The 12,664-nt window shown below is 41.6% G+C and overlaps 1 protein-coding gene across 2 annotated transcripts in view; it reads right to left on the reverse strand.

Moving 5' to 3' along the window:
* ADAM12 (ADAM metallopeptidase domain 12) overlaps nt 1–12,664 on the reverse strand; it is a 190,301-nt gene that overhangs the window by 48,006 nt on the left and 129,631 nt on the right. For both annotated transcript variants that reach the window (XM_074591861.1, XM_074591862.1), the window contains exons 10-11: nt 12,236–12,320; nt 6,409–6,557 (exon numbers count right to left, since the gene is read on the reverse strand). In XM_074591861.1, coding sequence (XP_074447962.1) covers nt 6,409–6,557; nt 12,236–12,320 — 234 coding nt within the window. The remainder of the gene's footprint in view (nt 1–6,408; nt 6,558–12,235; nt 12,321–12,664) is intronic.

Raw genomic sequence — 12,664 nt, forward strand, 5'->3', positions numbered from 1 at the left:
TTATCACCAGTGGGGCAAACGGGAATGTTCACATTTATATCTATCTTCTGTGCAACTTATGATTCTTTCTTCTTCTTTTTAGCTACTCATAGACATCTGGTACTATTACTTAGGAAAAAACCGCTATGATTCCACTTAAATGTTTTATTTAGCCTTAACTGTAACTAATGTACTTGGTCTTCAGTGCAGAATACCTAATTGTTCCTAGAGGGAATTAAAACATAGTACACACCAATGCTTTTTTTCAGCAGTATCTGGAAGAAGCCCACCTGATGGTCCTTCCCGTCTTCCCCCATTTCTCCCCAGCAGTACTCAGATTGAGTCAATTGCTTTAATTTGGGATTGTCACTCAGCTGATTCTTAACAGATTGTATTTCACTCTCACTCTCATTCACAAATATGCAGCTTCCCACTGGCTATCTGCTTTAATTCTGGCACAAAGGTTTCAATTTTACTTAAAAATATACCGATAACAGTGGATGGGTTTTGGATTGGTTAAAAAAAAGAATCTTCTCAAAATTCCAGTAGTAAATGAACCAGTATTTTTCTACACGCTTTGCGTGATTTCTACTATGTGCTCTTTCTGTGTTCCTAATTGTTCTCCTCCTACAAACCCTGCCTCCAAAAACTCCATAATTAAAGCAAAATTGTGTACTGAAAGGCAATTACTCAAAATTATCTGGTATTTTCTACCGAGAGGCACAGTTCCATAAAAAAAACCCAACAACCCAACCTTCTAAAATGATGATCAGCAGCTGAGAGGTTAAAGAATTGATCTCAATTCCATTTCTCCTTCTGCTTCCCTTATGATCACTACACTAAAGCCGGTCCCCTGGCTGGAGCAGAGCCCCAAGCTATCCTGCAGCACAGGCGAAACACAGGCGTTTCCACCAGCACAGTCGCAGCGCGACAGTCCAAACCCAACTTCCCTGGAACATACGCAGTCACATTTATCTGGGTAAACTGAATTGAAAACCTGACCGAATCAGAAAGATATAGTGGCTTTAAATTCTAGCGGTGAAAATGGAAATGGTAACACAAGATCCAAGATTAAGAACAGCAAAAAAAAAAAAAAAAAGAAGGCAGGCATGGAGGGATTCAATTCACTCTTTGACTTTTCAAAAGGAACGTCACACTAAAAGGAACGTGACGAAGAGGAGGAGTTGTGTGGAGAAATTATCATGGAGAAGCTGTTCCCTTGTTTGTGGCCCTGGCCCAGACCTTCCTGCATGGCACCAAACGGCTTTCTGTCCCTAGGCTTCGTGCCATCTCTGGGGTGCAAACCCACATATGCCTTGGAACTCCGGGAACAGAGGGAAAAAAAACAGGTCTCCTAGGGACCTAGATTAAAATAAAAATTTCTGAAGAGGTATTCTTTCATTCAAAACTCTGTTGAGCAAATAGCAATGGCCAGGCTCTCTCTCAGACATTAGGTTTGGCACTTCCTAAATATATATCACTTGTTCCACGCCTTGAAACAATAGCACACACAGTATTTTTCTTTTCCTAAGGATTTGTTATTTTCGATTATTTTGCATTTATTTAATCTCTCCTTCATCGCTGTCTCTGACAAGAAGCAATTCACAGCCAAGGTAGACATAAGAGTCAAAGTGGACTCACACAACCTGCTGCCATGCTGGCCTTGACGTGCATTAGAACTTGGAAGACCGGACACAAAGTGATGGTGCTTGATGCTACAGTTCAAGGGCATTTGAAGGCATGCCCTTGCAGACACAGTCACGGTTCCTCAGCACAAACCCATCCTGCCTTCCTACTATTGTATTTCTTTGCAGGGACAAACTCCAAGCTGGTTTGCATTTTCCATGTGTAGTTTCAGTGCAATGGGGTAAGTGGGGTCTGCTGAATGGATGTGTAAAAGCCCCCCATGATTTATAGCTGTAAAGGCAGCTTTCAGCCTATGGTTAAAGCATGCACGCTTCCAGGTCAAGATGAGGTATTTAATCTCACAATACATGGATAGCAAAAGAAATGGGGTGTGGGTAGTAGGTCAGATCTGGTGAAAAATCTCTGTCATTCCCCCAGCCAGGTGCAAAGGGGACTGGAGGGGAGACAACAAAGCCGCCCTTATCCCGTCATCCTCTTTTCTATCAGCATGGTGAAAACCTGCTTTTGTCTACGGAAGCGCAAAGAGAGATGAAACAAACGGCTCTATCCTAGAAGCCTGCCTGGCATTTCAATTAGCCGTGGCTGGGATGATTCAGCAACAAGCAATGATCCTGGTAAGTGCAACACACTTCTGCAAGAGGACAATGAAAGACTCTTTCGTTATAGCAAGTTATGGGTCTCTGCAAAGGGATGGAGACTACAGTAGGATCAGCATCTGAACGAGCTTGGTAAAACTATCTGCCCTTAGTGGATTCCTGGTCTCTCATTAACACCTAAATTGTGTGTGGGTGTGAGAAATGGAAAGGCATCAAGGAGGTACATACAAGGAGGTACTCCAAGGTACATCAAGGTCAGGTTGGACAGGGCTCTGAGAAAACTTACCTCGTTGTAGATGTCTCTGCTCATTGGACGAGGTTGATGATCAGATGACCTTTAAAGATCCCTTCCAACCCAAACTATCCTATGAGTCTATACTTTCTGTAAGAGGGAAGGAAGAACATGTTTCCGGTATGCTCAACTTCCCTGATGACAAGTTAGCTGTGTAAGTCACCTATATATAAACTAGAAGAGCATGCTACTGCCAAGGACACAGATATGTGGGTGAGGGGAAGTATAAACCCTTGGGTTTACAGGAGGGGAGAAGACTAACTATAAAATTTTTGCTTCTCTTAAGGCTGGCAAGAAATTTCAAGCATATATGAACTCTTAAGCTTTCAGCTACTTTGGGGGAACTCACCCCATTTCAACCCCCATGGAGATACCTGTGCTCAATGCTGATGAAGTCCCATTTCCAAAATTATTAAATAAACAAGCACTGCTAATTGGTATAATTTTGCTCGACTGTTTGTGATAAATTCTGCTTTAGTTGCAGTGGTACAAATCTAGACTAACGCCTTGGGTTTCACCAGAACTTTTCTGTATTTATCTAGCTGTCAGGAAGATTATTTTCACTCCTAAGACTGGAAACTTTAGGGAGATACTTGGAAAACAAGTGGAATACTGAAATGGCCTTGCTTGCTCAGCCTAGTCCCTTTGTTTTCAGATATTGCGATCTCAGTAAAAAGAACTGCAAATATCTTTAAGACACCTTATAGCCTTCTTTTTCACTTGGAACAGTCCATGGTCAAAAAAAATCTAAAAGAACTGGAGGAATATTATTTAAAATGTGCACAAAAGAGGGAACAATGTGTTAGTATTAAATATTCCCTTATTGATACTATTTTTTATAGCAAACCCCCAAACTTCTACAGTGGGATTTATGTGATTTCCATAGCAGATATTTGAATCTCTAAAAGGCCTGAAGTGCCACAAATTTTGGGTTTTATGTGCTTAATTCCATGTTATACAAAATATATTTTGCTGAAGTAGTGGGTCTTTAAGGCATTTGCAGCTCACACACAAGTGGTACACATCGTGCTGGTATCTTTCAAGAGTGAAAGCTATAGGAAGCTCATTAAAGGATAGATCGGACAGAGTTTAAATCCCACACTGATCCCTGGAGATTTTTTTCCACCAAGAAGTAATTTCCAAGACCTCTTCAAAGACTGAAACATAAGAACTGAAAGAAATGGCAATAATTAATGAAATAGCTTTTAAGTAAAAAGCCCTAAAACATTCCGTTTTGCTGCACCACCACACAAATGACTCCAAAGTTAAGTTTACAGAGGCCTTTCTGTTATAACCCAGATATTTCCTATTCTTTTCAGACATCAGATAAGGACTTCTCAGGGGCTTGTACTTTTTACACTAGTTTCAGCCCAAGGATTTTTTTTCTTGGACTTGTTAAATCTACCCTAAACCAACAGAAATTAGAAGGGCACAGAGTGAGTGCTAATGAGTGTACTGAGAGAGCAGGCTGTCTCTCTAAATGTATGTGGCTTCCATGGGATGCTCTTTGTTTTGATGTTTTTGCTGTTCTAAGAATGCATTTCAGGTAGGGAATATTCATTTGGCTTTCCCTTAACAGACACGTACTTCCAGAGCCAAAAACTCTTCAGTGTGCCCTGAATAATGGTGCTCAGAGGAATATTACTATTGGTCAGATGTTGGGTAAATATTCAAAGTGTTAATTTTAAATTGGTAAAACGCAGTTTGGCTTAAGGCATAAAGTATTCTCCCGGAATACTTATTACAGATCGACAGCACAGTATGAAGGTAAAGCCTAAGGCTATAAACCCAATGGTAAAATTTCCATTTATAAATCAATAATCACTGCAAACACAACAGCCTACCCAGTTCTGTAAATGCCACAACCCTTCCGCAGGCACAAGTTGTACACAAAGTTTGGTAAAAATCCAAAGAGGGCGTTATGATGCTGAAGTGTCCCTGATGGCCACCGTCGAACCTGACGGAAGCACAGCCTGTAACCTGTAGGGGCTACAGGAACCCCAGCACGGAGGGAGCCGAGCTGCTTGGAGTCACATTTGAGGAACCGGCTGAGCAGGTACAACCTTGCTCTGTCTATGTCCCGAGCCAACCAAGAGCCAAGTGTCCGGACTGGCACATCCAGCACAGACGACGGCTTCAGATACACCCAAAGGACTTGGGGCAGAAGGCAGGAGCAGGGAAGAGCTGTCTAACCTCACGTTAGAGAGACCTTCACAAGGTGAGTTCAATAAGTGTCTAGAAATTTCCATCCTGAGAGCATCTCCTGCAATTTATTTCCAAGATTGAAGTAACTGGATGCCCAACCAGTCACTACCTGAGATGACTAAAGCTTGCTTGCATCTTTCAGGAGCTCAGAGCCCAGACCTGTGTGCCCACTGCCAACCCGCTATCACATCACCTCACCTCAGAGCCCCGTTTCCAATTCCAGTTTGTTTTCACAGTGTGCATCCCAGCCCTGACGTGCTGCAGAATGCAGTTCCATACGGATATTTACTACCTACTGTTTTAGAAGAGACGACTTATTTTTCTTTTCCAAACTGTAGAAATCACCCTTGTTCTCCTCCACACACACAACTCTCTTTTGTTTGTCTCTTAACTTGCTGTGCTTGGCCTCTGGCCAGAATCTCTTTTTCTGCCTTGAAGGAGGGTGACAGCACGCCTTTGAAGAAACGCCAAGGCTGCTGTTAGGCTGACCAGCAGGGAGCAATCCTGCCCAGCACTCCTTGGCCTCTCCCACATTGCCCTCCTCCTTTCCCAGAAACAAGCAGTCTCGGAGAAGGCAGAGGTCGAACTGATCACATTTCCCAGAAGAGATTTTTAAGCAACAGACGAAGTTGAGGCACACACAGAGAAGGCTGGAGCTGGAAGAGACATCAGAAGATCATCTAGACCATCCTCTTGCCCCAAAGCAAATCCAGCTGTACCTACAAGACACTGCTGACAGATATTTGTCCGACTGGTTCTTACCAGCTTCCACTCACAGGCAGTAACATTTCTGCAGGCACTCCAGTCCAGCACATCACTTACCAGCAGGAAGCTTCGGTAAATCTACTCTCTCTTACTTCCATTTAATCCTATCAGTTTGAATATGGACATGGAGAGCTCACTCATTATATCATTCTGTTTCTAACAGTGCTTTAAAATACAAAGAAGCAATCTGTATTTAGTTACCCTGGTCACGGTGCCTGAACTTTCTCTGTCTACAAAAACACCAGTCTTCTCCGTCGACATCGTGCCTTCACCATCAGCACCGCAACTGTTCAGCACTGACTCGGAGAGATGACCGAGTCCATCTGGCTTTATTTCCCACAGTGTCTGATATCTTTTCCTGTAAGATCTCCCTTCGGCCACTGAACAACTCTAACCCCACTGTCCTTAAAGATTTGATTTGCTCAACGCTAATAGTGCTGCACACGAGGGGTGAAATGCAAAAGTTTGGGCAAAACTAAAAACCTTATCTGCACAAGACAAAGGCTTTACGGAGAGTCTAATAATATATTTCCCGTATTGCTTTATTTGCTACACATTCATCTTAGTCTTGGCCTTGGGATGTTGCTCATTCCTTATTATGGCTGATACTCAGTTGGCAAGATGAGAGAAGGTGAAATTCTGATTCAACACTTGCAGTCTGCTGGGTTTTTTTTAAAATTAACTAGTTGCTTACGGCATTTTTGTCTCTCTCACTGGTAACACGGAAATAGAAAGGTACAATGGTACATGTCATGCTCTGATAACAAGTTTAATTGTTTCAGCTTGAGGGGGATAACTGCGAGAAGATCTGACAGGTGCTGAAAAGGTTTTTCTTTACTCCCTTTTAACGTTCCTGAGACACAAAATGAAAACAAAAATTTCCCACTATAACTGTAAGCTGCCAGTGCTCACCCTCGCACTTACCCTGTGGAAGGGTTCATGATGCAACCCCCTTTATCGGTCGATGCTTTGCAGTTACAGCCCCTCTCCAATGTGTCATGATTCATTCCAAAATTGTGTCCCAGTTCATGAGCCAGGGTGACTGCTGCACCTAGAGGGTTTTCTGAGTGATCCTTAAAAAAACATAAAAGAACTAGTGAAGTGCATGTATAAAACCAACTCAAAATACACATTCCACCTCTAAGGTCCTATTGCCTGTCCTTGAAATGTTTTATAAACTTACCAACTGTAGTTATGCTGTTATTAAATGGACACAATCTTAAATTCATCCGCATATATTGAGTACAGACTGGGAATTTCAGGGCAGCCTATCTGTCCTGGCCATCCAGTTTCCGCAGCACATCAGACATTTGAGACCATTGGGCAACTCTGAACATCTGAACATCTCTTTATTTAGAGCTTAAAATCCCCCTGCTCAATAAATCCCCGAAACTCCCAAGACATGGCAGTGGCATAAAACAGGAACCCACCCAGATGTGGAGTGTTGAAAAGGCTTATGGGTGAGGATGAGGGAAAAACGAGAAGATCTGTCATGTCAGGAGATAAATTACAAATGCAGCAAGATACTTCACTTCGCCTATTTAATATTCTTAGAATCATGGAATAGTTTGGGTTGGAAGGGACCTTTAAAGGCCATCTAGTCCTACCCCCCTGCCATGAGCAGGGACATCTTCAACCAGATCAGGTTGCTCAGAGCCCCGTCCACCCTGACCTTGAATGTTCCCAGGGACGGGGCATCTCCCACCTCGCTGACCAACCAGAGCCAGTGTTTCACCACCATCAGTGTGAAACATTTCTTCCTTATATCTAGTCTGAATCTACCTTCTTTTAGTTTAAAGCCATTACCCCTCGTTCTATCACAACAGGTCCTGCTAAAATATTTGTCTCCATCTTTCTTATAAGCCCCCTTTAAGTACTGAAAGGCCACAATAAGGTCTCCCTAGAGCCTTCTCTTCTCCAGGCTGAAGAACCCCAGACTGTTCTTTAATATCAGAAATTATATAATTCTTCAGACTGTTTGTTTAATATCAGAAAGTCCAAGATTTCACAAGCCTTGTAAGAAAAGCCAAGTACCTTTGAAAACCTTCTTTTCAAAATGAAAGGGCAAAGCAAGTCAAAATCTTCGATGGCCTCTTGTTAAATATTCTAAATGTTGTAAGTGTCAAAATTGAAATATTAACGTTAATCCTTGTTGAAATGGTGATTTTGGGGACAATTATTTCTGAGAAATTCACTGCATGCTCTGATTACAGCCTGCTGATCGGGCTGATGTTTTGGCTTAACCACAAGTAAGAGACCTTTCCACATTGATCGTTTTCTTTGAGGGAAAAAATTCCACTGTGTTCATATAAAAGCTTTCCCTAAAGGTATAAGCATGTAATATAAATGCATGATCCACTATTTATCAGCCAGTAAATGGAATCGCTATATATGCTGTAAGAGCATATATGAATATATTCAGTTTAAATAACTCTTAGTATCATCGGAGCCAACCTTCAGACTAAAAAGAAGTGAAAGGTAAAACTGTCTAAAACGTTAGCTATATGCTAATGAAGCCCTTAATGCATGATTTGGGGTAGATTTAAGTTTTTCTTCTTTCATCTGTCTGCACTAATATTTTTAGTAAATCATTCCTCAAATAGAAAACCAAACCAAAAAGAGAATACAGTCATTCTGAAAACAAGAAACGACTCCTTCTGCATCTGGAATAAACCCAGAAGAATTTTACCTTTTGACAAAGGATCTCTTTTTAGTTTTTCCTGAATTTTAAAATTCTAATATAAAACATCACAGCCAGTTTGTGCGCAGTTATATTTTAAGATGCCTGTTTGCTGAAAGAAGCTGTACAACCTGTCCTAGTAAAAGAAACAACAGAGTAAACCTATCCACCAAAATAAGCTGTAATAATCAAGAAAATACGTGATCCTGCACAATGCCTACGTATGGAGATGTCTTATCTAGTTACTGGTCACATACAGATTGATTTATCTTTGTACTCAAAGCAATTTATGAACTATTTAGAGAATTCAATGTGTTCAAACCTGATGTTATAAAAAGAGCGCAACCTCTCACTCAACTGGAAAACAATCCAGGACTGAAGATTAAGAAAATAATAATATAATTCCATATCATTTACCAGCAGCACACTGGAGTGATGCCTTGAAATTGGGGCTATATGGTCAAGACAGAAACTCCTCTAAGCTTTGAGCTACCTGGACAGAGAGCAAACAGCTCAGTTCTTCTTCATTTTGCCAGCCTCTCCTACTGAACAGAGATTATACTTATTTGAACACCTCTAAAGCTGGCAATTAAAATTAAAACCAAGAATTCACACAGTCCACTCTGAAACTAGAGCAATAAATGATTTGAAATGTAATTTGAGTCTTGGATAGGCAAACAATTATTACAGCCCATGCGGTTCTCATTACTTGCTCAGATCCACTTGGAATGCAATTTTATCAGTTTCTAGAGAGGGTTCTTAAAACAAGGAATGTGATGTCTCAGCAAAAGAGGTTATTTGAAAACAGAGTAAATGAAGATTATCAAAACAAACAGTGACATGTCCCATTTGATACTGAGACCATTTAAGTCTCACAAGGACTAAAGAAATGAATAGCAATGTGACTTTGATTTATTCCACTGGGGTCTTTTAAAGTTAACTTGAGCAGTAAAAGTCATTACCAAACAGTTTCACAACCACTGAGTAAGCAACCATCTACTGTTAAGCCATTATAAACTGTTGCACAAAGCACGCAGCTGCTTTCGGCCGAACTCTGCTTCATTCCACTGAGATTCAGATCAAATTGTAATAATAAAATATTGTCACCTACAGCTAGAACAGGCAAATGCCCCAGTCCTGGTACTTTCCATGCAGGTTCACTCAGTCGTAGGAATACATTTCCTAAACCACACTTCTATTTCATTGGAGCAATTCTCTGAAATGTAAGTGCCTCAGTTCCGCTCTTGTCATTTAGCCTAACTTCCCACTAAAGTCAATAAAAATTTGACTTGGGAGAGAATACTACATTACATTGCAGCAACTCAGCAATATTTAACTTTTAAATCCACGAATTTAGCGGGCAATCTTTCGAAACAGAAGAATGAAGCCCGAATCACGTGTCAAAGACTTGCTTTAATGTCAACTTTTGTTTGGTCTTTCTATAACACGACAGAACCGTCACAGTAAAATAAAATTACAGTGCTCTTGATACACCAAAAGCTTCTCATACTCAGATGACTGCTCTTCCCACTTTGAGTTTCTCTTAAAATTAGTGGGAGACGGGGTGTCACCTACCACTGAGAGAATTCAGCCCTATCGAAAAGCAGAGAAGGGCAGGCTCTCAGGGAGGCACGGCAGAGGCATTTAAATCATAGAGTAGAGCTGAATAACTGCAAAAACAGTCAGGAAAATCAGATCATACAAGGATGACTCCAGTTGTTGTACTCAGATGTTATTTCTCATGCAGTCTCTCCATTCTCTTCTTTCAGAACAGCTTTGGGAGCTTTTTGGTATTGAGTGTTTGGAGTGGGATGAGGTTGGCTGAACTATAAGGATGGCCAAATGTTCAGTTGCCCAGTGTTGAGACAGTTGAGTTCTGTAGCCTCTCCGGTTAATAGTTATTCATTCTTTCATTTGAGTATCTTCCAAATTTAGATGTTTCTTCTGTAGGTACTGATATACATAAAAACTTTTTTGTATGTACCTGAATTAGCCTTTGTTAACTGCGGGCGGGGGGAAGATTGGGCAGCTGCCCATTTGGGTTTCGAGGGTGAGTGTTTGCTTGTTTGGGATTTGGCTCCTTTTTGAGGGTTTGCTTAAAGAACTGGAAAGCATTTCTAGTTACGCTGTGCGAGCCTCGAGTTAATTTGCACCTCAAAAGTTTCAGCTGACTGAGGTGGGAGCCTCTGGGAAACATCGCTCTCCCCTGCACGACCGAGCTGCAGCCCGGCCCACGATTCATACTCAGACACTGGACTTCTCCTGGACATATAAATCAGTCTCTCTGTCAGGTCCCTCAGAGCAATTAAAGAAACGCTGATTCTTGTTTTCTTGTAACCGGAATGAAATTTTTTTTCGTTCTTTCTGTTTAGAACGACAGTTTCCAGAGTGAAGGCGACTGACTTTGCGGTAAAATACACTGTAGTGTATTTTAAAGCTTATGCTAAAAATTTAAAGGACAAAATAGTCATCATCAAGGGCATCTCTGGCTGCAGATAAAGCCAAAGCTGTGACTGCTGGCCTGAGGGTGAAATGGCTAAAATGGGGCTTCTGCCTCATGTGTGCCTTTGACAGGATTTGGAAGTGCACTGGGAGACTCCTACAGCTTCTTCCTCCTCTTTTCCTCCTTTTCCTTTTGTACCTATCGCCCAGGCACCCAGTGAAAAGCTGTTAAAAACACCCATTAGAAACGCAGCTTCTAAAGCTACCAAGAGACGGAAGCCTTTGTCTTTTCTACATTTTTGTTCCTCCAAATTATGTGATTTGATTGTTCTTTCTAACTCTCCTACACCTCAGCTTCCCTGCTTACCTCGTAAATTCTCCCAGTCTGGACCGTCTATACATCATCTTCCATCAATGCATACATCACCCCAGCTTGGCTTCTTGCCTAGCTGTCCAAGAGACCACAAAGGGGCCCTGCATTGTGGACCAACCTCAGCTTGGATGCTAGTTAAGAAGGAAGGAAATGCAGGAGCTTCAAGAGACTGTATCTCTGGGATTACCCTGCTATGTGGATTGTTTTGCGGCAAAAGCCTTAGTGTCCTGAGCTCCACGTTAGTCCCATAAAGCTTTGAAGAACTGGGAGCTTTGAGACCATGCAACCTTTGAGCGTTGTGCAATCCTGAGCTTCCACCTCATTTATGTAGGGATGTGCAGCTGAGGTGTCCAGCAGAGGTGGAGAGAACAACCACACCACCTGAGGTGCTGGAAATCTCCACAAAGCTGTAGAAAACACACAGGTTTTCAGCATGTGCAGGCTGAAATCGAGACTTTCTAAGAGATTTTTAGGGGTCCCTGGCTTTCTGCTCTGGAATTGAGCTTTGAGGTCAGCAGCTGAGCCTGTTAGTGGCCTGCAAGCTGTGGGACTCCACATCTATTTTTATTTAAAGTACTTCTACTGCAAAGCTTAGTTTACACAGAAATTCTTTCCCCCTCTTTTGCATAGAACTGTTAAAAATAGTAAAAAAAAAAACGAGTTCTGGAAGAAGTAGTTTCGGAACTACTTCCAGAAATTGGCTAAGATGTTTACTTGCATGTTCGTCATGTCTAGCACCTAACAACAGCATTACTAGTAATACTCTTTGAGAGAGGCTCAGGAAGAATAAATGCTGCCATTGTTTGCTCTCGTTCTCTGGTAATGCAATAAAATCACTGTGCTGCAAAGATGGAAAATAAGGCCTTACACAGGAAACTCTGTAAATACAGAATAAAATCAATATAATAAAAGATTCAGGATAGACTGTTGTTGCCTGTAACACTAGTATACCCAAGTGCATAACAAATACATCTTCTGGTTCTCATCTGTCACAGCACCTCAGCACCTGATTTAATGACAATTAGGAATGGAAGATTCTTGCAAAGTTGTCATGCTATAGTTTAATGCAGTATTTTATTTTTTTTTCACTATGGAAACTATGATTTACAAGCAATCTGAATGTGGATATAGATAATATTGAGACTGAAAATGGGACAAAAGGGGCTGATGTTCTGGTACAGAATACGGTGCTACAAAACTTGAGATCGTGTCGCACCAGTTGGGCCAGTTTCAAGTCCTGCACTTTTACCACTTACCATGACGACCCCTCCAGACTGCTCTGCCGTGCACATGCTCATTATGGGCGCCATGCCAATGGTAGTCCCTTGGAAGTACACCCCGCTGCAGGAGGGAGGGAAAGGAGAAGAAGCACGGAATCACCACTCAATGCCAAGATACCGCCCTATTAGTTTTCAGTCTTGTATTTCTGCCAATCTCTAACAAAGATCCCATTTCAAATGTGTCAGCTCCAGACATTTGCAGGTTTAAAACAATGAAAAGCACAGATTAGTCATGCCGACTTGCCGAACTGACAATGACAGCATCCCTGCTGTGAGAAAGATCTGTTTGATCACCACCCTTTGGGTTTACTGCCATAATAGGACCCTTCTTCCCTTTCTTTTTTGCCCGACTGAAGTTGGGAATAGAAATACAAATGTAAAAATAATGTCTCTAGCTCAAAGAAG

The sequence above is a fragment of the Larus michahellis genome, chromosome 6 (assembly GCF_964199755.1).
Source record: "Larus michahellis chromosome 6, bLarMic1.1, whole genome shotgun sequence".
Taxonomy (NCBI): domain Eukaryota; kingdom Metazoa; phylum Chordata; class Aves; order Charadriiformes; family Laridae; genus Larus; species Larus michahellis.